Here is a 26783-nt window from a genome sequence, read left to right on the forward strand (position 1 = left end):
TTCTACTTACAAGTTTGGAAGTTGTAATTACACCAGGATGTGAGTTCAATTGATTTTGATCAGAAATAGCGGACTTGGTCGGCAATTTCATATTTCTTTCATGTAACTTACTGGCAAACAAGCTCCTTTTAGCGCTGCAACTAAATGAAGCAAAGGGCGCACATTAGATGTGTAACTATTGCCTTATCTACCCCAGAGAACGATGGGAAATGTAGTTTTACCAGACAATAATTTAATAGTTGTAATAGTACTAGAAGTAATAGTATAGTATATTAGCAAACTATATTACTGTTCTTCATCAAAATTACTCTTCACAGTGCATCCGACATTCATCTTTACCAAGTTTTGCTGGTGAATCCATAATCCAGCAGCAACATTCATGCTAAACTGTCTAAACTGACCTTTCTAGTAGAGTGACACACTACCAACTCTGAAGTGCTCAGACAGAAATGCTGCCTTCAAGTCTTCCTGAGAAGTTCTTTCATGTTTGGAATTTGTAATTACAGTATTATATAAGTTATTTGGATTGGGGGAGAATGGACTCTACATGCAGATGAAGAGTCAAGGATGTGCTTTAGGAGTGTAATGATGCTTTATATATATATGTATATGTATATGTGTATATATGTACAGTACAGGTCAAAAGTTTGGAAACATTACTATTTTTAATGTTTTTGAAAGAAGTTCCTTCTGCTCGTCAAGCCTGCATTTATTTGATCAAAAATACAGATTTTTTTTTTAAAATATTGTGATATATTATTACAATTTAAAATAATTGGTTTTCAATTTATTATACTTGAAATTAGCAGTTATTTCTGTGATGCAAAGCTGAATTTTCAGGATCATTACTCCAGTCTATCACATGATCCTTTAGAAATCATTCTAATATGAAGATTCATTATCAAAGTTGGAAACAGTTCTGCTGCTTAATATTTTTTCATAACCTGTGATACTTTTTTAGGATACTTTGATGAATAAAAAGTAAAAAAATAAAATAAAATAAAAAGCTAATTTTTAAAAAATATAAATCTTTTGTAATAACAATATACACTACTGGTCAGTCATTTGGGGTCTGTAATTTTTTTCTTTCTTTTTTTTGAAATAAATCAATACTTTTATTCAGCAAGGATTTGTTAAATTGATAAAAAGTGATAGTAAAGAAGATTTATATTATTAGAAAATATTTTTTTATTTTGAATAAATGCAGTTCTTTTTTAACCTTTTATTCATCAAATATATTAGGCAGCAGAACTGTTTCCAACACTCATAATAAATCAGAATATTAGAATGATTTCTAAAGGATCATGTGATAGACTGGATGTCACATGTGACACTGAAGACTGGAGTAATGATCCTGAAAATTCAGCTTTGCATCACAGGATTTAATTATTTTTTTTAAGTATATTCAAATAGAAAACTATTATTTTAAGTTGTAATAATATTTCACAATATTACTGTTTTTTTTTTCTGTATTTTTGATCAAATAAACGCAGCCTTGATAAGCATTAGAGACTTCTTTCAAAAATATAAAAAAATATTTTATGTTTCCAAACTTTTGACCTGTACTGTATGTATATATATATATATATATATGTGTGTGTGTGTGTGTGTGTGTGTGTGTGTGTGTGTATTTTTATCATTATCATGCTGCTCCAGAGAATGACAGGAGGTAAACTGGCTAATGAGTAGAGTATTCTGGAAAGCTTTATAGTCGATGTGATCTCAAGTGATTTTGATCTGAAAACATTGGATACATTCTGAAATTTCATATTTCTTTTCCTCTTTTCCACATAATTGCTAGCTAGCAAAAACAGGAACAAAGTGAAGAGCTGTGCTAGCTCATAGCTTCCATCCATTGTTGTGCTGCCACAGAGACCAATGGGAAATGTAATGTTGTTGTGGAGCCTTATAATCCATGCATTATGGGCTCATTGCCTACATTTTTGCTTAACTTCAAAAACGTATCTATACAATTACACTGCAGTTTTCAGCTGAATTGAACTCAAGTGGCAGTAAAACACCAACAACTTTTGTTCCAGTTCACAAATTATGATTACAGGGGCAGTTTATTGAATAATAAATTAGATCAATTTGTGTGCAGTTTCTTGCACAATACGATGTTATGACCTCAAATGCTTTTACCATAGTGCATATTTTGTAAACTAATACATTTTGGTGTTCATAACATTGCATAACCAGATCCATATGTGTGGCTTTTCAGACAGTAAACTTGTTCGATAGCTCACCTGGTACAGCATTGCACTTGTTCCACTGCGATACGTACACAAAACAATGCAGTATAACATGCAATGCAATGCAATATCATTTTGCAGAAATGTCACTAGCTAAATAAGTTATATTTTCTTGCAAGCTGTAGCTCTGTTCTTCCACAGAAGTGCACAAGATGTGTACAAAGTAAAATACTCACAATTATGACTTAATTATGATTGATACCAATTAGCTCCCATCATGATTTTATTAATGCACACACGCTCCCAGTTCGGGAAGTGAGGACTTAAAAGAAAATCCCCAGTTTCCCACTGGTAATTAAAACACTGTGGTGCAGTTCATGTGTGCTCATTAATATGGCCAAATAAAAGCTTATGCGAAGCTAAACTACGGGTCACATCCAGTGACCTGCACTTGCACACATACATGTTGTGTGAACAAATTCATATACTTTAGTGCATTGGGCAGTGATGCATAAGGCAGATGTGCTGTCCTCAATGCATAAAGTATTCATTCACATGGTTACCTGACACACACATAGCTTCATTTCATTAGCAGTTCTCAGTAAATATGAACTTGTAATGATGAGCTAGCGTTTCCCACTCATCTAACTGCACATCTCTCTTTCATTTAATTCCCTCAGTTCTCATGTGCCCATCCTTTCTTTCTTCTCAGTGAGTCTCCTACACGCATACATCAACCTTCAGCACACACATCCACTGCAGAGGTGCATCCTCCATATTCAAACACCACACACGCACACTTTAGACGCATGATCAGTCTTTCTCACGTCCTCTGCTGCAAAATTGATCACACGTAAAAAGCTCATTAAAGGAGTCGCTCACCCAGATTTTGTCATCATTTACGCATCCTCATGTGGTTGCAAATCCAAATTAAAAACGGAAAAATGTAGAGGAATGTGTTAGCCCTGTTATTTCATCATGGATGATGTTGAACTCTAAAATGAGAAGTGATGAGCATGGAAATACATCTATCTATCTATCTATCTATCTATCTATCTATCTATCTATCTATCTATCTATCTATCTATCTATCTATCTATCTATCTATCTATCTATCTATCTATCTATCTATCTATCCATCTATCCATCTATCTATTGTGATCTCAATTCAAACACCCATGCGATCTCATTCCTAAATGACAACAATTCTCATGAGTATTAAACCTTTGACAAGTATCACAGCGAACATTCAGATCTGAATTCTGACCCAAAAAGAGCTCTTGTCATGTAACCTATTGGTATGCAACAGCTTCACAAACATTTTCAACCACACAGTATCATTATTTCTATCTCACAATAATAGTTTATAGTTATAATAAGTTTATAGTTCAGATATAAACACTGATGTCAGTGGTAGTGATCACAATAAAGTAAATCACCTTTCGAAAGTAACTTGATGTTTCAAATAAAGATTGTATCAATGACACCATTACACCAGTAGGTGGCGACAAGTGACTGTTAAAAAATGTATTTGTCATTGAATCATTCATTCAAGAGATTGGTTCAAAAATGCTGAATCTTCCAGTGATAAAACAAGTGAAGTCTTTATGAGTGAGTCATTGAATCATTCACTCAACCCGATTTTTTAAATGTAATTCATTCAGATTAATTACAGCAATTAACATTTTGTCAGAACCTCTAGTAAATTACATGTTATTTTGTTTAGATGTCTGTTCAGAGTTGTGATCTCTATACGCTGATTTCACGCAGCCGCCATTTTGAAATCGAAAGTGAGGCTCCGGTGGGAAGAACCCCGGAAGTAAAGATAAACAACAATGCCTTGGATTACCAACCTGAAGCTGCTGCCGCGATTTACACTATTGGATGTTAATATCCAATATAGGATATATATATAGTTCATTCCTGCTTCTTTTTTTACATTCTGAATTATATATAAAAAAAATATTTTCTTTATAAATGAATTTCACTGTATAGTCTAAAGTATGAAAGAAATGTATGTACATTTTTAGAATTGACACAACATCATTAAACACAACAATACGCCATCGCATTCACGACTCTCCTGTGATTAAAGGCGACACTTCCGGTTTTCTTCCCACCGGAGCCTCGCTTTCGATTTCAAAATAACGGCTGCGTGAAATCAGCGTATAGAAGTCTATCTATCTATCTATCTATCTATCTATCTATCTATTGTCATTGCTACAAAAATCTATTGATATGTAGTTAATAGTTTATTCTTCATGCTTTAAAGAACTTTAAACAAGACTTACTATATAGTTGAGTGAATGAAGAGTGTAAACTGAATTGGTTGGCTTAGGGCAAAGTCTATGCGCAAAATGAAGTGGGAGAAAGGTCATGATTTGGCAGGACACGTTCTCATCTCAACAGGCTTCTGTGTAAGTTCTGTCTGGGCAAGGTGAGACAGGACAGGGCTCACTTTTTAACATCGCAAGCTGCCACTGTCACACCAGGTGGCCCGTCTGGACTTTCCAGAAAGGAAGACTAAAACTGTATTACGGAGAGCGAAAAGTTAAGGTAGATTTTCCCGGTTGTCTTCTCACATGGCAGTTATTAGAGGTGTTTTATTCTCAAATATTATTACAGTAACATCATCATCAACAACACTCTGACTGTTTTTGATACAACTGACTGTAAAACATGAGAAGAAACAGTGGCGGAGTAATCTTAAACAGTTTATGCCATATTATTACATGGCTCCTTGGAATAATTGATTCTGATTGGTCAATCGTACCATCCAGTGGTATGTCATCCCCCTATAACAACCAGTAAAATCTGATAGCACAGTCTCATCCGGGTAACTTGCTAGGAACGGGTTTTGCATTTGGTGAGCTAATGCAATATTAAAACTCAAATCAGTTATTTAATTACGTCATTCGTTATCGAATGACTCTCTTGTTTCATACAAAAGCCAGACTGATCTCATGAAATGGCGTATGTATGACACGCCAATTCGATTTCCATTTTTGGCGTGCTATCAACACGCATAATCGCTTTTCAGCGTGTTTATCAACGCCGTTGACTTAACGTTACATTACTGTATAGATATGACCTACCCCAACTCCCTAAAAGTCCCTAAACCTACCCGTCACCATAGACAGTATATAAACTGGACACAGCGACCCCATAGGTTTCAACGGAGAAAAGTGAAGCAAATTAGAAGCACTCATTTCCTGATTGCCGAGCGAACTGCGCAGACTCAAACTGAGCTTGATGACGTGGATGTGACGTGAGCAGCCTGTCTGACAGTTGTAAGTCTTCTAGGAGCTGTGCCAAGAGAAATCTGAATCATTCCCTTCCGAAACTTGCAGAGACTGAGAGCGTGAGTAGGTGCTGTCCATGAGCTAGGAGCAGGAGCAACTTTATGACTCTCTATGGGCTTCTCCCTTGACTTTATCGGACTTTATGCCTCCACGTCCCCCCGATTGACTGCGAGCTTCTCCTCCTGTCTATACGGTAATTTCCAGAGAGTCGCGTGGTTATGACGCAATCGTTAGCCTGTTTTTACAAAAACTGCTTCTACGTGGCCATAACGTAAGATACAAGGTAATGGAGCATTTTATACATTGTCGTGTTTCTTTAGAAATAAATAATGGACAAATGGAGTCTTTAAACGCCTCAGATGTAAAGTTATTCGCTGTCAAAGTGACGCCAAAATGAATGGGAGTCAATGGGATGCTAACAGCAGGTGAAGGCTTGTTAGCCAATGGCGGCCGCCGGGGGTGGTACGGAAATCGAGAGCTCGATTACCCCCCTGCCCGTCACTGGGGTTAATCTTCTCCTACCATCCTAGGAAAAAAAATATCGATTCCCCGGTATCACGACAAGACGTGAAATAATCACGTTGGTCCCCTTTGGAAAACGTGTAGATGTCACAGTTTAACGCCCATACACGTTTGCCATATCTTGAAGATATCTGTACAATTTCCTATACCATTGTATAGATTATAAATGTAAGATCCCTTAACTCTACTCCCACACCTAAACATACCCATTTTATGGACAATATTAAAATGATAAAACGTAATGGACAGATATGTAGGAAAATGGCATTTTTATTAACAATATGGCATTAAAAGATAGTTTGAGCTACGAATCCTACCCCTAAACCTAACCATAACCATTTCTTAAAACTACCTAGGCAACAATTATAAAGAAAAACAACAGACAGACAATTAATAATAATTTATTTATACTAACCTTACAACACAACATCGATTCACAAAATACACCAATTTTATTAGCTTGATGTAATCCAAACCTTCAGAATCCATATGTTATTTGCAAGAAAAAGATCCAAACTCAGCCCTTTATCCAGTAATCGTCATCTTGACCGTAAACGTCAAACCCCGCGCTTGTTATGAATTCAAATTCAAAAATTGCGCCCTCAAGAAGCGACAGGTTACTATGGTTACGGCAGTAATATCAAACGCTCATTGGCTCTCGCCTGCTTCGTCACAGATTGCGTCATGCACATTCACATTTGAAATGAAGCGCGCACTGCCGCGCAGAGGGAGCGAACCGAACCGAAGACGGATTAACGTTTTCATGGATTTGAATTAATAACTTAAATTCTGCTCTGTCTGTTACCTCACACAAAACCACTGCCAGAGAGGACTGCGACACATCGTCACGTGAACAACTTTTGGTACCGATTTTGACATTTTCTCATTAAATAAATGATTGTGATTATGTCTGTCTGTTGTTTTTCTTTATTGTAGCCTATAGTTTTAAGAAATGGTTATGATTAGATTTAGGGGTAGGATTAGCAAACGTCCGGGGATAATGGTACGTGTAAGATTCACGTCTGAGGCTGTTAAACTGTGACATCTACACGTTTTCCAAAGGGGACCAACATGATTATTTCACGTACATTTCGCTCCGTTTCGCTCGGACATTTAACGGCGTAGACATACACGCGGAAGATGACGGTTCGTTTCGGCGTGAACATACACGCGGATAGCTCAAAATGCGTATAGATAACACGCCACTTTTGACTTGAAAGTGGCGTGTATGTTTACGCAAAGTCATGATGTCATGTTGCAGAAGCAGCGGCTGCCATTTTGAGACGATTGTTTTGTACACTGTAATGGATTATAAAATAATAAACAGGTATGATTTTAAAACAGTTTAATCTCAAATCAATAGGCCTATCTCTTATCCCCATAATTATTTATGTGGTGAAATGCCGTGTGATAAGTAGTACGACTGGACCGTATCCCTTAAATGTCCGTCTGGTTTGAACTTGCCGCGCTAGCAACTGCTCTCTAACAAAAGAGCTAATAATATATTTCGACTCGGATCAATATTTCATGTCAAATTATTTAGCTATGTGGCAAGTAGTCGTGTAAAAAGCGGGATAATGTGCATCCAGACAGTTGTTATCGCAGAATAAACCGCTTCAGGCGGATGAAAGACCCCTCCGCGACCCTGTTGGGGTTTATTCTGCGATAACAACCGGCTGGATGTACAGTATCCCTTACATTATAGACTGGAATAGAAAAACAAATTCCAATAATGGCATGACTGTCTGAAGCAGACAAAAATAGAGGGAAAAAGTAAGCACCAGACATTAGATATGCAGATGATACCTACACACTTCCTTTGCCAGTGTATTTACGAAATTAATAGTTGGATATACTGTAATATAATTTTTTTCAGTTATGCCGGATTCAGACTACACAGTAGTTTTATCCGTGTCAGAATATGCAAAATCTTGTCGTGTCGTGGACAAGAAACATGTCAGGCTACATGTTGCTTCCCTACCGAATCATCGCTTGCCGTCTTTAACGACATGCGTGATGTCATAGAGAAGACGGAACTTGCGACGGACTTCCGGAAACAAGAGCGTAAACAAACTAGCAAAGCGGTGTGTTAGCTTAATGTTAATTCCAGTACTCACCGGAGTTCTGAGGCGAGGCTGTTGTTTGCCAACATTGACCTTTTTTGGTCAACTTCACAGATGTGACGGAACCCGCCGTGAATGAATGAATGAATGAATGAGGCATTTATATAGGCTAGCGCTTTCATATGTACTACTGTACACCCAAAGTGCTTCACAATCATATCAGGGAACCTCTCCTCAACCACCACCAGTGTGCAGCATCCACTTGGATGATGCGACGGCAGCCACAGTACAACGGCGCCAGTGCGCTCACCACACACCAGCTACAGGTGGAGAGGAGAGAGAGTGATAGAGCCAATTCAGTGGATGGGGATTATTAGGAGGCCATGATTGGCAAGGGCCAATGGGTGGAATGTGGCCAGGACACCGGGGTTACACCCCTACTCTTTTACGAGAAGTGCAATGGGATTTTTAATGACCACAGAGAGTCAGGACCTCGGTTTTACGTCTCATCCGAAGGACGGTGCTCTTTTGACACTATAGTGTCCCCGTCACTATACTGGGATGTAAGGACCCACACAGACCACAGGGTGAGCGCCCCCTACTGGCCTCACTAACATCTCTTCAAGCAGCAACCTGGTTTTCTCAGGAGGTCTCCCATCCAGGTACTAACCAGGCTCAGCCCTGCTTAGCTTCAGTGGGCAACCAGTCTTGGGCTACAGGGTGAAATGGCTGCTGGAAGACCGATACAAAATGAAACATGCTAGTCTTTCTGTCGTGACGTCTTGAAGGGTTGCAGATGCAGCGTCAGTTGTCCACTATTGGTGCATTCCCAAGTCCTCCTGGGAAGTTTGTATTTACGAGTTGAGAAGTCGTGTTAACGACGTCAGGTGCATTCAAGTCAGTTTAGTCGGAGCAAGAATTAATTAAAATACAGCAAGGTTTTTATATTTACTTCTAGAAAATGAAGAACAAAAAATGGACATCTGGTGTATTTTTTGAAGCCACTGTAAACTTGACCATTATTATGTTGTTATATTACAATGCTATTATATTTTGTGCAGGGAATTGACTTATTTTGATATAAATAAAAAAGCCTGACAATGTCACTGCTACATACCTATAAATACTGTGGTATTCTGCCACGTTTCATACTGACACGCCCCCAACTCGTAAAGATCGGAGTATTTACGACTTTGTGGTGGCATTCATGAGCGTTCGGCTTGTAAATATGTTTATTTTTTTTACATTACTGCACCATATAACACAGTATACAAGATGAAATGATCGATTTATTGTGTCCCAACGCCCATTGTTGTTTAGTCTGCACCTGGCATTAAACAAAGAAACAACAGACACATTTGACAATAAAGATGGTCGATGGTCCACTTTAGACATTCTACTGACTACAAGTAACTTTACAACTACATGTCAACTTATTCTACTTACCCGAACCCTCATCTAACAGTCTAGTAATCATCTAATGAGAGTTAGTTGACATGTCGTTGAAAAGTTATGTCTAAATAGACCATCAAAATAAAGTGTAACCTAAAAATCAAGTAAGGATTCTTTGGCCTTGTGTCCAGCAAAGCATTGTTTACCATAAAAGTTGAAGAATGTTCATCTTTGGGTAAAACGCAGCGCAAATCACTGTCACTTTTTACCCTTTCGTCCAATCATAGTGAAGGAGGGGCGGGACAAATACCACACCACCCAACCACCACATTCTGCTTGTACAACGATAACAAACGACAACAAAAATCTCATCTCTTCATCCAAAACTAGTGCCAAAGCAAGTACGTTACATTGTGTCGACATTTTTATATTCAGAAACAACCCTGGTGAAAAAAATAAATGCTGAGTATACTTTCAGCCTAATTATAGGCTAATTATCAGTATACTTCAAGTGTGTTAATGATTAGTTAGCTTGAAGTGTGCTGTTTTGAAACAACTAATTTTGTACTAAGTATATTTTAGTTGTAATTGAATTGTAGTAAAGCATAACTTTAGTGTATTTAGTTGGACCAACTTCAAGTATACTTAGTATACTTTAAAGAGGCTACATGCGATTTTCTGAAATTTAAACTCGCGACTGACACCTGTGGCCAAAAAACGGAACTGCTCTTCCTTTCTGCTCGCTCTCGTACGTGCACACTTCACAAGTCATCCGCTGCAAAGAAGTCAACATTATGTTTACAGAGGTAAGAACAGTCAAATACATATATTGTTTGAGAAACTAAGTTTGTTTGCTGACTAGCGGTGGTGGCAGAGTGATCTGAAACGTTTAACATGAACGCGCTTGACGTCACATCCGCAGACAGCGCAGGAAAATCCGACCCGACAGAAAATAGGAAAAATAGGATACAGGCTTATAGGTGCACCCACTGTGAGCGGACAAGGTGTCAGTATGCTCATCAGGAGATGTTTGAGTCATAAATGGTCAAATAAAAAGGCTATTGTTACGTTTATTTTGGGGGAAAAGTTGCATATAGCCTCTTTAAATAAATGCCTGTGTAGGGACTAATTATTTAAATGCTTGATTAGTGATATTAAAGTGTACTTTATTTGTGTTACAAGTACATTACAAATTCATTACGAGTGTCTTCGAAACATACAAGCAATATACCATCAGTATATTTATATTTTTTTTTTATTTAAAAATTACATTTTGGGCATTATTACCTTTTATTAGGATAGGACAGTAGCTGAAGTGTGTGTGTGTGTGTGTGTGTGTGTGTGAGAGAGAGAGAGAGAGAGAGAGAGAGAGAGAGAGGAGGGGCGGGATCAGGAAAGGTCCACGAGCCGGGACTTGAACTCGGGTCTCCTGAAGCACGTCGGCACACTTGAGGCTATCGTGGTGTGATATATTTGAGTAAAAAGTTTAGGCTCATTAATGCCTTTGGCTTATTCCAAATACTACAAATTGCATACTTTGTCTTCAACAACAAATGTACATTATTAGACAAATAAAACTTAGCTATACTTTGTACAAAATACTATTGTATACTATAATGTATTTTGAAAGTAAACTTTCAATGCATTGTTACAATGATCTTTTCCAGCACAGTTAAAATATACCTAAAATATATTTTTAATAAAGTGCAAATAAATTCACTTTTAAAAAATAAACTGAATTTTCACTTCAAGTATATATATTTTTAGAAAATATACCAAAGTACAATTATTTTAAAGTGTGTTAAAAGTTGTATTGTGAAAATAGGTAAAAGCATGATGCTAATATACTTTTAATATATTTAAAGATAGTAAAATTTTTGTTAGTATATTTGCAATGTACTATTGAAAAAGGGGATATATTTCAAATACAATAAAGTATACTTTTTTTCACTAAGGAAACTATTTGTGAAATCAGTGACTAGTAACAGTTCAGTGGATATTCGCCATTTCCAGAAGAGCGCTGGCGTTTTCAGCTGGTTTTGGTGGACACATGGGCTTTAATCAGTTCAATAGCAATAATATATCAACCTACCAATCATCAGTTATTTCACCTGATATATAAACAACATCTAGAAAACTTACCAGTACCAGTAATTATCAGTAGTCTGGCTCTTCCCTGGTTTTCCCAAAGAGACCATAAGATAGGTGAAGCTCATAGACAGGTCTTTACACTGGCTTCCAGTCACATTTGGAAGGGATTTTAAAGTGCAGTTGCTTGTTTATAGATCAATCAGTGACCTAAGACCTAAATATATTGTCGACATGCCTACTGATTGATTATAACTCTATAAACTTAGGATCGAGTCAGCTTAAAATGCCCTGTGTTCACTCCAGACATGATGAGACACTGAAAACATATTTATCTGTGCATTATCCGATTAAGCATATAATGCAATTTACCTTACAAACAGCACTGCAATATTTATTTCAATTAAAGGGATATAGTTCACCCAAAACTGGATATCCTGGCATCATTCACTCGTGTCGGTCCAAATCCAAACCTGTATTCATTTCTTTCTTTTGTGGAACACAAATAATGGTATTTTGAAGAATGTTGGTAACTAAAGCGCTTTGCTTCTCTTTGACTTCCATCGTATGGACAAAAAATAAATAAAAATAAGTTGAAGTCAATAGGAACCAAAACTGTTATCAACATTCTTGATGTTTTGTGTTCAGCAGAAGTAAAGAAATGTGTCCAGGTTGAGTAAATTATAATTTTAATTTTGGGTAGACCCTTTAATGTCCTTTTATTTTTGTTAAATTTTACATTAACCTTTCATTTCTTTTCAATAAAAATAAAAAAAATAAAAAATAATTTAAATATTCTTAAGTGATTTTAAAATGGACTTTTATGTCGTTATTTTAATCCTTATGCCATCACTTTGATTTGAATAAACGTGCCTTGTGTCAATGTCTTAAACTGTGGTTATAACTGATACCTAATATCTTAATGTGTTGTTAAGGGGAGATGTGTTTTTACCTTTCTAAGCAACAGCACAGAGAATTATAGCGACTGATGACTCACTGATGATAAAATGTTGAAAAATAGCATACACTTAAAATGGAGGAGAGACCTGAGATGCATCTAGGGACCACAATATCATTGAGGCTCTTTTGATCTGGTCCATTAAGCAATCACCTAGCGACCACCTCCACATCCAACATTTGCATAGCAACAGACTAAAAACCACTCAGGAGATCTTTGCGACTACATAGCAACGCCCTGGCAACCACCCAGAAAACCCTAGCATCAATTTTGGTGACTTTGCACTACTGGGATTTTCAACAAAAAAAATTTACAAAACAAAAAAATTCTAGCCATAATGTTCTAGTTCCAAATATTTGGGTTCCAACCATAATTTCCTTCTCCAGACTGTGGTGTCCGTACCAGAATAGATTTCAAGCACTTCCCATGCAGCTTGGGATCTGACATACTGAATAGTGTAATGCTCACCAATTAACAACACACACACACACGCACGCACGCACGCACTCACTCACTCACTCACTCACTCACTCACACACACACACACACACACACACACACACACACACACACACACACACACACACACACACACACACACACACACACACACACACACACACTCATACTCATACACACACGCACGCACGCACGCACGCACGCACGCACACTCACTCACTCACTCACACACACACACACACACACACACACACACACACACACACACACACACACACACACACACACACACACACACACACACACACACACAGACTCTCTCACACACACACACAGACTCTCTCACACACACCTTCCGAGTCCATAATTAAGAGATCAGTAGCGTGTGCGGTGTGTTTCTGAGGATGCTGTTGTATTGCTGAGTCACGCACTGCCACTCAGTGGCCCGGGACGGAACTGTAACATCAGCAACTGCTTCCCACGATCAGCAGCACCACCTGCAACACACACACACACACACATTGTGCCTCATAACAGCTCATCATTGACAGTCTTTGGTAAGAGATTTCCCACCCAAAACAGCTTCTGGGAAACCCAGGTGTTTGAGTTTGATAGCAAAGGGAAGTGACATGCAGCTTCGGCACATTATGCACCATCATAAAATCTGCTGCAGTTCTCACTGTGATATGAAGGATCTTGTGTTGTGTTTAAGGGAACAGTGTGTGTGACTGATGATCTGAATACAACATGTGTCTATTTAAATCAATTACACAATTACTGAAGTACTAGAGTGCACACACACACACACACACAATTACTGAAGTACTAGAGTGCATACACACATACACACACACACACACACACACACACACACACACACACACACACACACACACACACACACACACACACGTACGTACAAATAATGAGAGAATTAACCTTTGATTTATGTGGTTTGTTTGTTTCTGACTTTTTATCTTCATGTTCCTCTTATGGGTGATGTGAGTTGCCTAGCAACCGAGCCCTCGGGTCCTGATTGTTGCCATGACAACATGGCAGGGTATCATGTAGAGAATAGAGAGAGGGGGAGAAGGAATGAGAAAGATAGAAATGAGCAAAAAAAAAAGAATGTATGAGTGTATTCATATGATCATATTTATGTACGCGTGAGCAAGCATGGAGAAAGAACATGATGGAGATGTACAGAGATCAATTGAACAGGTAGAGAGAGAGGAGAATTCATCATATTAAACACAATGAGAGGCAGGAGATGACCTAATCGTAGATAACCAAAAGTGTCTGTAAGTGGGCGTACTCATACGTAGATACTCGTAAGTATGACATATGCATAAGTCATGAGTTACAGGAAATGGCACATATGTGCTTTTACAAAAGAGCCTTTACAACTGAGAGGTGAGAATGAGGAATCTGATTTGTTTCTCAGCTGTCAGACAGCGGTGAGTTTAAATGGAGACTTTTGTTGAAGTCTAATTCTTTCTCATTCTTTTTCTCTTTAGAAAAATACCCCATTAATCTCACAGTTTCTCAAGTGTGTCACAAACTGCTCAGATTCAGAAGTCAGAGATCTCAATATGATCTCAACAACTTATCATCAAATTCTTCCAAGATCAAAGTATCAGGACTATGCTATCCAATTTCGTTGTATAGGACCATACTCTACTGTGTGTCAGGACATTAATTGATGAGATCTGTGTTCTTCTAAGACGTTTTCGGAGAAACATCTAAAACAAGGTTATGCTCATGTACAGCAACAGTCTCTTATATCCTACCCTATCCTGTCCAATCATGTCCTGTCATCATATACTGTAGTGTTCACTATGATATGTATTGTACTCTGTCTTTTCTTTTATCCTGTCACTTCCTTTCCTTTCCTATCCCATCCTATCCTTACTATTCTCATCCTACCTATCCTATGTCAGTATCCTATCCTGTCCTATCCAACCATGTCCTGTCCTGTCCAGTATAGTAGGCCTATGTGTATTTGTCATGTCTCTTATTCTGTCTCGTCCTATCCTATCCTATCCTATCCTATCCTATCCTATCCTATCCTATCCTATCCTATCCTGTCCTGCCCTGTCCTGTCCTATCCTGTACCATCCTATTTTATATTATACTATACTATCATATCATATCCTGGCCCATGATGTCCTGTCTTGTCCTGCTCCCTATCCAATCCCATCCTATCCAACCATGTCATGTCCTGTTCAGTATGGTATATTGTATCCTGACCTGTCCTGTCCCTTATCTTGTCCTATCCTATCCTATCCTATCCTATCATGTCCTGTTCTGCTTCCTGTCCTGTCTCCTGTCCTATCCTATCCAACCATGTCCTGTCCTGTCCAGTATGGTATGTATTGTGTTCTGCCCAGTTTCTTATGCATGGAATTTATTAAATTCTGTCCTGTCCTGTCCTGTCCTGTCCTGTCCTGTCCCGTCCCATCCAAACCAAACTTATCCTATCCTGTCCTGTTCTATCCAGCCATGTCATGTTTTGTTCAGTATGATGTGTTTTTTTGTATGTATCCTGTCCTGCCCTGTCACCTATCATATCCTTTCCTATCCTATCCTGTCCTGTCCCGTCCCATCCCATCCCATCCCATCCAATCCCATCCTACCTGTTCAATACTATGCAATCCGATCCTGTCCTGTCATGTTCTGTCTGTATCCTGTCCTGTTCCATCCCATCCCATCCCTTTCTTGATTACGTACTGTATACATATTTTATTTAGCTGTATTGGGGTCTGTTGTCTCTTCAGTTTGGCTGAAGGCAGAATCATAAGCCACAGGGCTATAGGCTTGGCACAATGTTTGTTTGTTTTCAGTTTGTTTTGATTGTTTGCTGTTCCTTCTGTGAGTGTTTAATACTGTTTATGTGCTTGACTTAGTTTACAGAAGTGCTCATTAGTTATCACCCCCATCGACAAGCCACTCAGCATCATTAGACCAGCACAAACACACACACACACACACACACACACACACACACACGTATGCAGAAAGAAGTCGGTTTTGTTTCCATCAATTGTTCAGAAAGTACATAGCTCAAAAACTACATCAATTGAAACATGTTGAAATGATTTGCTTAATTAAATATGAAAATAGTTTGTATGTATTCATGCTCATGTAAATCATTCATATGTAAAACATTTTTGTCTTACATATCCTTGTCACTTTCCACTGACCGTGTAGCAGTGTCTCGCCGTTTCATGTAATATCAGTCTTACAAGCTGCCAGGAACATATTAGCTATTTTAACATATACGTTTTTTTAGGAAATAGAGGAGGAAACTATGGTGAATAGCAGCATCTCTTTCCAGAACTGTATAATTGGACATGTTCAGATGAAAAGGTCAGCCATTGGTGTGACACGGTATCTTCTACAGAGCTGTTAGTTCAAAGTTACTAGTGTTCTTTGATTTCTACAGATTAAGACATTTCCAACAGTATTTTAGGGATAGTTTTCGTTCACATGAAAAGCTGTTGCAATGTTTGCATTAGGCCTATATGTGCAGTCTCGGTCACACTGTAGTTTAGGCTCCAATTCTCACTGCTGAGAATGACGTTTGCCTTAATAAACTCCTAATTACTGCTCATTAATAGTTAGTAAGGTAGTTGTTAAGTTTAGGTAGGATTAAGGGATGTAGAATAAGGTCATGCAGAAAAAGAATAATAACATTAGTACTAATAAACAGCCAAAATCATAGTAATATGCATGCCATTAAGCAACTTTTATAGTGAGAATTGGACTTTAAACTACAGTTACCGTGCACTAATTAGCAGTGCTTTACACACAAATAAATAAATAGCACTTTGGAGAAATAGTATGTACAGTAAAATTCACATGAATCACATAAAAAAGGTTTTATTCCACATGGATTTGGATTGGCCCCTTATGAGCTCTGACATGTTGTCATGTGACCAGCCTGTCAAGTTACCAGTAACAATTACAACATAAACAACAACACTGTTAAAACTTTACAAAGCCTACATCTAAAAGTACATCTAAACAGAACAATCAAACCAGCAATATAGCACAATATACTGTACATACACACAGAAGACAACATAACACAGATCAGCATGTGTGCAATATAAAGACAGAATGAATACTGTATGAGTGGAAAAGTGAAATGTCTAATAATAATAGTAATAAAGGACTCAAGTCAAAACGTATTAATTTACAAAGATAAGAAGTAGACAGGGCAAAGATAACAACATTCTTACAAAGTAAAGGGATTATTTATTATAAATACCATATACTTAATCAATATATTTTCTTTAGACATAAGCCAAAAAAGTTACTTCATGTATATATATATTTTTTTTTTGTGGCTTTTTACAAATTAATTTCACTATAAACAAAAGTTAATATAGCTATAATATGAAAGAAGAATTTTCTTAAGATAAAACTACAAATATTTTGTTATACTAAGTTTCATTTAGTTAACGTACTTAAAATAAAGACAATTTTGAAATACCCTAATGTTTATTGTGATGTCTTTTTAAAATATGCATCATATTTGTGTTTGCACTAACATATAAAATGTGCATGTGTTCTGCACATCAACACAACAATGGTTTATTTTAATTCTTTCAATGGGGAGTGTTATTTGCTTTAAGACAAACTAAACAAAACCATCAGACCAACATAAAAATGCACTTTAAATAAATGAAAAGATGACCTCGCTAGCTAATAAACTAAACATCACAAAAATCCAATGATTTTATTTCATGGGGTCTTTAAAGAAACTATTAACCAATATGAATAAATGTAACTTTTAATGTAACATTTTAATAATTGTAAACTTTTTTAATCTCCAAGGAGGCATATTTAGCCAACTCAGGAACCTTCTAGAGACTTTTCTGCTGAACTATGTGCTATGAAGAACCACTGAAGAAGTGTTATTTGTAAGCGTGTGTAAAACACATTTATGATGGGGAAATCTTCCAGAAAGCGTTGGTGAGATCGTCTCTCATATCCCTCCTCTCATCTCTCCCACCCTCTCTCCTTTTCTCTCTGTCACAAACCTGTTCAGTGACTCAGAGGTGGAACAGTCTGCCAGGTTTCTTTGTGTTCCTAGACCTACACCAACTCTCTCTCCCTCTGTTTCTCTCTCTCTCTCTTACCCACTTGTCCAGGCACATATCTTTCCCTCACTTTTCATCCCTCTTTTCCCCTCATTGCGGGTATTTTGGTCGGTTGTTTGTGGCTGATGAGGGCTCGTGCTAAGCTTCCTCTGCTCTGCTCATGTGTGGTACGTACATTTTTCCTTCCAAACGTCTTGCTCTCTGTCTTTATGGTGCAGGGCTGCTGTTGCGTGTTGTTTAGATATTCACTGCGTGGATCTAGAGTGTGTGTGTGTGTGTGTGTGTGTATGTGCGTGTCTGTCTGACTAACTGGCACTTGATTTATGGTGTGATGCATGTGTGAGTGCGCCTGTTGACACAGAAGGAGCATGGCTGCATACACGTGTGTATGTGTGGATACATGTGTGCTTATACACACGTGTGTATGTGTGGATGCATGTGTGCTTATATGTGAGACAAATGAAGCTAGAAAAATGAAAGCAGAACGAGTCTAGGATGGACAGCATTGCATACATTAGCAGTTTGTTTGTTCATGCAATATGTTGCTCTTTGAAGCCTTTGGCTCGCAGAGATTTTGACCAAAGATTACTGGACATCATTTTGTGTTTTTGAATGTGTGTGTGTGTGTGTGTGTGTGTGTGTGTGTGTGTGTTCTAGACAGCCTAAAAGTCTGCGTCTGTCTATTTCTCCCTCTCATGTATGACTGGAAGTGAACTGGGTGTGTGTTTTGTGTCTTTTTGTGTGTGTGTTTGTGTGTGTGTGTGTGTTTGTGTGTGTGTGTGTGTGTGTGTGTGTGTGTGTGTGTGTGTGTGTGTGTGTGTGTGTGTGTGTGAATGTGTGGTAAGAAACCATACGTCTGTTAATATAAATACACTGATTTGGAAATGTTCTAATGTCAACACAGTTTGCTGAATAGACAGAAATGAGTGAGTATGGCAGCTGAAGAGCTGAGGGGCAAAAGCGTCCGTTTGGCATGTTGACTTGATATCCATCAAGCTGTAAAGCCTTCTACCCCCTGGCCATTTTTTCAGAAAAAATTGCATCGCTAATGTGGGCATATAATATTCATTGGCCTCCTCATTACTGCACAATGCTGTAAAAACAGAGAGAGAGAGAGAGAGGGAGAGAAAGTGCGTCGGCAATACAGAGGACAGGCAAAGAACTGAAGGTTAAAGGTCAGATGCCTACCCTTAAATTGTACATTCAGCCTCCAGCTTGTGTTAAAGTATCTCATGTGCTGTGATTTTCCATGCTTTTTCAGGCTGGTTTACGCAGGCTTAGCTGGTAGAATCCAGAATAGCCATTTGAACTAGTATGGTGACGGTTTACCAGGCTAGTCTTTCTCTTCCAGTTAACTAAAACTGAACATCACACAGTAAGTGACGGATTTGGAGCACTAACACAAAATAGCACTACTAATGGGAAGTACACAAGAGACATGATTCACAATTAGCATGTTGCTAAGCTAACAATGCAATACACAAGTCCTTGCCCAGTTAAAGGTGCTGTAAGTGATGTTGGGTGACATCACTTCTTGTTGACGTTCGAAGTATTGTCAAACAAAACGGAGGCTAGCTCGACCCTCCCTCCTCCTCATCCCGTCCCCTCTCCCTCCCTTCCGTGCTTCCTGAAACAGTCATGAACCATTTCGAAAAACCAAACTGGATTTACACACCTGTCCAGCAAAAACAGAGCCACCTGAATGTCGGATTGGAAGCCCTTCTCCGGCGGAGTTCTCACCACCTTTTGAACGCTTTTCCGATGTAAATTCGTGACTTTGCGCGTTCCTTCTCCTTTTCCCTCTTCTTTGTTATTTGTTGATCGGAACGTCGTCTCTTTGGTCGTGCGTCGGCCATATCAAAATTCTCAAGAATATACATTTTTAACGTTAGTCGTTGTCTAGGACATCTCTCCTCTAGCTAACTTCCCTCTTCTTGCTTCTCTCTCCTCCACCCCCCACATCCCCCTTCATGTGCACGCGCACTAACCCCCCCCAAATCATTCTTGTCGGTTATTGGCTGGAACACAGTTTGTTATGTTTCGTGGTCCAGGCTGGGCCAGTTTGTTTTTGTTGCCGTTTGTGGAGCCTGGGTTGTCTACAGAGACCGCGTTTTTTTACAGTGTGTTCAGGGGACAGTCAGCTAGCGGATAGTGAGGAGATGTTTGCTGTATGTGACAAAAAACGTTTTGGCCTAAAAAATGCGTGACATCGCTTAGAGCACCTTTAAGCCCAAATGCTACCCAGCTAATTTCATTGGTTAAGGTCAGGGTGTAGGGTGGGTTAGGGTTAATATTTGTTTTAGCATTATGTCGGCCATGACATGACCAATGAAATCTTCAGAATCATCAGTGGGGCGGAGTTTGCAGAGTTTGGGAAAAACATCACGTAATACAGAACAGTGCACACAAATATTTGGTCTTTTAATTATGTTGCATTACTTTAGCAATACTACTCAGTATTAAATGAAGTATAAGTATATTTATAATCAACAGTTCTCGTGAATCTTCTACCATTTTACTTATCACAATGCATTCTGGAATTACCTTCTTACCTTCTGTTGGGATGCAAATCTTTTTTTTAATTCACTTGAAAAAATTATATTATTTAAAGGGAATAAAGAAAAAGAAAAAAATTTAGTAAAATAACTAGTATTTTACTGCAAAATAATGCATTTGAACTATATTCAGATATTATTATTTTAAAATATGCAGACATTCACATATTTGTTATGCCTAAAATGCAGAAAATGGCTCTGTTAATGTTTCTTGTCTCGTCACATTCAATTACTAATTACTGAGTCACGTAAATGATATAGGCTGATTTTAATCCAAAACTGCAAAATGTGACCAAAAAGTCGAACTGTTGGCATCACTAGATATTAAAGACAGTCATTTAACATTTCTATTGTAATTCTTACCTTGCAGTCTTTCACTGTAATTTAAGTGTCGCACTGGAATTCATGCTTGGCTTCTGTGAACAGTAAAGCCTGCCTTCTTCGATTTGATTGGCTATCGCAATAATTTTGACATTGATGAGTGTTATTGGACTGCTGAGCATAAAAAATGTTGAATCCTAAAAACACTGAGAGTGGTATATCATCATATTAAACATATCAAATATTTGGTGCAATTTGGCCACATCTGTTTATTGGGGGTTGTCTACTGTGGTTATGGCCCTGCATATGATGAAGTGTGTGTGTGTCTGCATCTAAAATGCTGGCTAGGTTTTTGGAACAGAGTTTGTTGGTTGTGTGCTGGTCATTCAGTGGGGTGTGAAGAAAGTTCTTACAAACAGAATTGAGAGAATTGTCTGAGAGAATGAAAGTATTCATATATTATATTGGTTTAGATATTCATATGAACTACAGATCTCCTTGGAAAACAGTTACTTCTCAGGGTGACATCTGGAAAAGAACATTTACATGGTTCCTTTCTGAGGGACACATCAGTTACTGATGGGGACGCGTCCTTGCAGAACCCTGTGTCTGAGGCACTCGTTACTTCACGCCAATATCATTGGACAACGCATTGTGATGAGCGCCCAAACATACAAATAGGGCGACTGCAAACACTTCAACAGCTTCTTTGTCTTCAGGAAGCCGCTTGTGTGTTTGCTGTGTAACAAAGAATTGAGTCTGTGAAGTCTTGTGTTTTGTCATGACTTAGTTCATTAAACGTTTGTGAAGCCTCTGAGAACTCACGGTTCCGGTCCTGCATCTGCAGAGACATCATGACTGTGATTGTGGGGATCTCAGATGAAGCTATAGCTGAGGAGCTTGAAGGATTCTCCCTCGCTTCTCCGCAGCTCTCGCTAACCTGGAAGCCGTTCTTATCTTAGTGGCTTCTTTCGGGTTAGATGAGAGGAGTTTGCTCGCTTCTGGTTTAGAGGAACTAGAAGTAGAGTCAGTTTCAGAAAGCACAGCCATGTCTGAAACCCCCTCTTATAAAAGCCCCACATATGATGAGTTATTGGAGCTTATGACTCGCGCCACGACCCGACTCAGTATGGAATGGTCCGGCCCGAAGCACGAAGACACCCGTGGTCAATTAAATAAGAGATATCTGCCGGGTCATAAGTCTCCAGCTCCACTGAGCCTTCCATACACCAAGGTTGCAGGTTCGTGGAAACACACCTGTACTCTGCTTGCATAGTCCCTTTGACTTTGTTGAATATCGAGTGGATGTGTGAGCGAGGTTATGGACGAATGCCTCGGGTTGAAGGGATTTTGGCTAGCTATCTCTCCCCGGTGGACATCTTCGTCTTTGAAGGCTCCAGTTCTGCCATTTGTGCCAGATAACATTGAGGCTGGTTGACAAATCATATGCGGCGTCAGGTCTGGTCAGGCTGGTGGTGCCCTGTACACCAAGGCCATACCAGGCCGACCTACTTAAAGACCTGGACAAGGGCACGAGTCAGTCTCCCGAGGCAGTCGCCCAATTGTGCACATACAGATCTGGACCTCCGCTGCACCAAACAGGCGGCCCGTACAGTCGCCCGATCCACTGCAGATATGGTGGTGGCGTAGAGCTGGGGCTCAATTGCATTACTATGTTCCTTCAGACCTTCAGACGAATTGAATTTGATGACGTGTTTAAAGGCGCCCTATTTATACGCTCCGGCACTCCGCGTGACGTCATCGCACTGCGTTGGCCAATGATATTGGCGTGGAGTTACACGAGCCTCAGACATCGGGTTTCATAGCGTCAGCAACTGTCTCATTCCCTTCTCCGGGTTACACACGCAACCCCAAGAGGTTTCTCCACGATAAAACTCAATTGCATTTAGATTTCAGTTAATTCACAGGCACAACAGAGTTGTTTTGTCTGAAGAACCTCATACATAGTCAGTCACATTACCATATTTCAACATGAAGCGACACTGGACATGGCGGAAAACACAGCGTATCATGGGTCCTTGCACACTGAGTCCGAGATTTACGTAGCCGTTTTTTTGTAATTATATTACATACTGCACTTTTGAAGTATTATTATTACAGTTTATATTATATTATTATATAAGCATATAATATTATTATCTGTATTGGATCAAATGTTTTGTGGTGTTGTAACAGTTGTATTGACCACTTCAGACAGCACTTCAGACAGTGCTACTGTCTATATACAATTGTACTTTCGGTGCATGTGTGCTGTCTGAATACATCAGAAAACAAGGCATGTGTTCATTACAACATGGTGTAATGAGTAAAAAATTACTTAAAAATGACTTTCTCTGGTGTAACCAAAGTTGATGTTAAGTTTATTTTGAATTTATTTATTTTTTTAAAGATTTTTTAGATTACCATGTTAGGCTACTGTGCAAATTAAAAAGTAGTAGACAGAGAAATAAGAAAAATATGATAGTCAAATGAAATATTAGCAATTTATGTCATATGTTATGCTTTAAAAAAAACTAATGTCAAATTTGAGACATCTGCTGAAATTTTTTTTTTTAATATTATTTAACATAACTGAACCAACCTATATTATTTTATTCCAACAAAACAATGTTTATGGGTAAAGGTAGAAATAGCACTTTATGTTAACATTTGCAGGTTATCACTTTTTACAGTGTGTTGTGGTTATGATATCTATCAGAAGAGGATAATGGGGTCACGCTTAACCAGCAAAACCTTGACCCAGAAATAAGTAATTTGTGTTGAAAGTTGTGACAACTTTGCAAGGTTATTGATGCTCATGCCTCCTATCCGTAATGAGACTTTCTGCTTTATGAATCTAATAACATAAAAGTTGGAAAACTATTTAGCCTACACTATCATTCAAAAGTATAGGGTGAGTAAGATTTTTTTATACTTTTATTCAGAAAGGATGCATTAAACTGATCATTGTTTTTTTACAGTAAAGACATTTTTAATGTTACAGAAAATAAATGCTGTTCTTTTGAACTTTATTTTCATGGAAGTATCCTGAATAAATATCTCACGGTTTCCACAATAATATGAAGCAGCACAACTCTTTTCAACACTTATAATAATCAGAAATGTTTCTTGAGCGGAAAATCATCATATTATAATGATTTCTGAAGGATCATGTGACTCTGAAGACTGGAGTAATGATGTTGAAAATTCAGCTTTGATCACAGGAATAAATTACATTTGAACTTATATTCAAGTTACAATTTGTTACAAATTATAATAATAATTTACACTGTTTTTACTGTATTTTTTATCAAATAAATGCAGCCTTGGTGAGCAGAAGAGACTTCTTTCACTAACATTCAAAAATGACCAACCACAAACATATGTTAATGAATTACTAAATACAAATGAGTGCATTTCTTAAGACGTAAGGCGTTGTAGAAGTGTGAGTATTTTCATGTGTAAAGTCTATGTTTTTGATTTGCATAAAACCTCCTGCTGCTTTATTGGTCTTTCATGTCGTATGTGTTGCACATTTCCTGCAGAAACCGCCTGTATAAGATCTATCATATATTATTTGCATTTTAATATGTATTTTTCTAAGAATATGCTTTTAATGCATATTTTAGCAGTTTGTTTTCATATGGAATTCTGCTCCTGGTGTTTATACATGAGACTAACTTATTTAAATACGGAGATTATATCTGATAGCTTGTCTGTAGATTTAGTTGTCCGATTGAACAATGCCTTGCATTCATTTTTTTATTTTTTTATTTCTGGTGTATTTTTGTGAGATCTCATAAACACACACCCACTGCACATATACACATACATATACACACAGTCTGCCAACTGACTTACCGTAGGGAATCCCCGCCCCTGCAGATGTTACCATGGCAACGCTTTCCAGGCTAGGGAAGGAGTCCCCCTTTCTCCGCTCTTTTAGTTGGATGGGAAATACATTAAAGGGATAGTTCACCCAAAAATGAAAATTCTGTCAGTAATTTCTCACCCTCATGTTGTTCCCTGTAAGACTTTCGTTCATCTTCGGAACACAAATTAAGATATTTTTGATTAAATCTGAGAGCTGTCTCACTCCTCCATAGGCTTCTATGTTATTGAAACTTGCCGGCCCAGAAAGTTAGTGAAGACAATGTTTAAAATAGTCCAAGTGACTACAGTGAAAAAAAAAAAAAAGACTTTATTCAACCATCTCTTCTCTTCCATGTCGCTGTTGTCGTAGTGTAACAGCGCAGCGCTTCTGGGTTGTACGTCAGAACGTAGGCTCACTATTGGCTGACGCTGGTCATGTGTGTGATGCGTGTGATGCTGGCCAATAGTGAGCCTCCGTTCTGACGTACCACCCAGAATCGCTGCGCTGTTACACTACGTCAACTCACTCTGAGAAACACAGAAGAAAATGAAGAGTTGAATAAAAAGTATTCTCATCGCTTGATAAACTTGTAGGTACTTGGACTATTTTAACAATGTCTTTACTAACTTTTCTGGGCTAGCAGATATTGATTACCTAGCAGCCTATGAAGGAGTGAGACAGATTTAATCAAAAATATATTAATTTGTGTTCCGAAGATGAACGAAAGTCTTACGGCGTAATTAATGACAGAATTTTCATTTTTGGGTGAACTAACCCTTTAGCTGCCGGCGGCAGAGTACTCTGTCATTTTGCAATGCATTGTGGGAAAGGAAACAAAACAATGTATGTGTCATATATATATATATATAGTGGGCTCCACAAATATTGGTACCCTTGGTAAATATGAGTGTAGTAAAAAAAAAAAAAAAACTGACTGTAATTTTTTTGGTTGCAATTTCTCCTCTTAGTCTTTTATCCAAAATATGCGCAATAGATCAATAGCTTTTTATTGTCATTCAACTGTACGTTTAGAGTGCACATATGAACGAAATCCCGTTCCACCGGCTCATAAAAATATAATAAAAAATGCTACAACGTGCGTTAAAATATAGCACTAAAAAGAGTTTGACAGCAGCATATAAATATTGATATTGCACATGCAAGTGGTGGCATATAAATACAGTTATTCCACATTATAAATAAATAATGTTATTTCAGTAACTAAAATCAAACCTTTAATTAAAGTCAAATAGTTGAAAGAAAAAAAATCTCATCATTGTCATGCTGGAAGATTCAACCACCGCCCAGTTTAAGCGTCCTGACCGGGTCAGTCGGTGTTGATTTAACATCGTACTTGATGGAGTTTATGATACTGTGAATCCTAACAAGAGAATTTGCCTCACAGCATTACAGATCCTCTTTTCTACATGGCTATCCTTCTCTCTATGCCAAACCCACCTCTGATGTTCTTCCACAAAGCTTTATTCTTTATTTTGGTCAGAGGTGGGTAGAGTATCCAAAAACTGTACTCAAGTAAAAGTACAAGTACTTATAGAAATATTTACTCAAAGTAAAAGTAAAAGTAATAATCTTAATAGTTACTTGAGTAAGAGTAAAAAAGTATCCAATGAAAAAACTACTCAAGTAGCGAGTAACTAGTTACTTCGGATCATATAGGCCTATATATATATATATATATATGAAGACTTGATGCAAAAGCCTGAAATTTTCTTCTAAAACAATCATTTTTATCAAGCTCGTATATTTAAATTCAGTAATTTCACTTTAATGACAATTAATAGGTAGGCTACTTTTCATTGCCATTTAAGTGTGAACATAAACATACAAGCTTGATAAAAATGCTCTTTTAGAAGAAAATTTCAGATGGTACTTAGAGGCTTTTGCCTCTTAAGTCGTCATATATATAAAATGATATTATTTAGATTTTG

At 37.9% G+C, this 26783-nt stretch overlaps 1 protein-coding gene across 5 annotated transcripts in view; it reads left to right on the forward strand.

Annotated features, from left to right (window-relative positions):
• dlg4a (discs, large homolog 4a) overlaps nt 1-26783 on the forward strand; it is a 187008-nt gene that overhangs the window by 43040 nt on the left and 117185 nt on the right. The window contains exon 1 of one of the 5 annotated variants that reach the window (XM_082170941.1): nt 18051-18251. The exons of 3 other annotated variants lie outside the window; for them this stretch is intronic. In XM_082170941.1, the coding sequence (XP_082027067.1) occupies nt 18210-18251 (42 nt within the window). In that variant the 5' untranslated portion in view covers nt 18051-18209. Of the gene's footprint in view, nt 1-18050; nt 18252-26783 lie in introns of those variants that run through there. One more of the 5 variants, XM_082170944.1, reaches the window with a different exon arrangement.

The sequence above is a fragment of the Leuciscus leuciscus genome (assembly GCF_965113295.1).
Source record: "Leuciscus leuciscus genome assembly, chromosome: 5".
Classification (NCBI taxonomy): domain Eukaryota; kingdom Metazoa; phylum Chordata; class Actinopteri; order Cypriniformes; family Leuciscidae; genus Leuciscus; species Leuciscus leuciscus.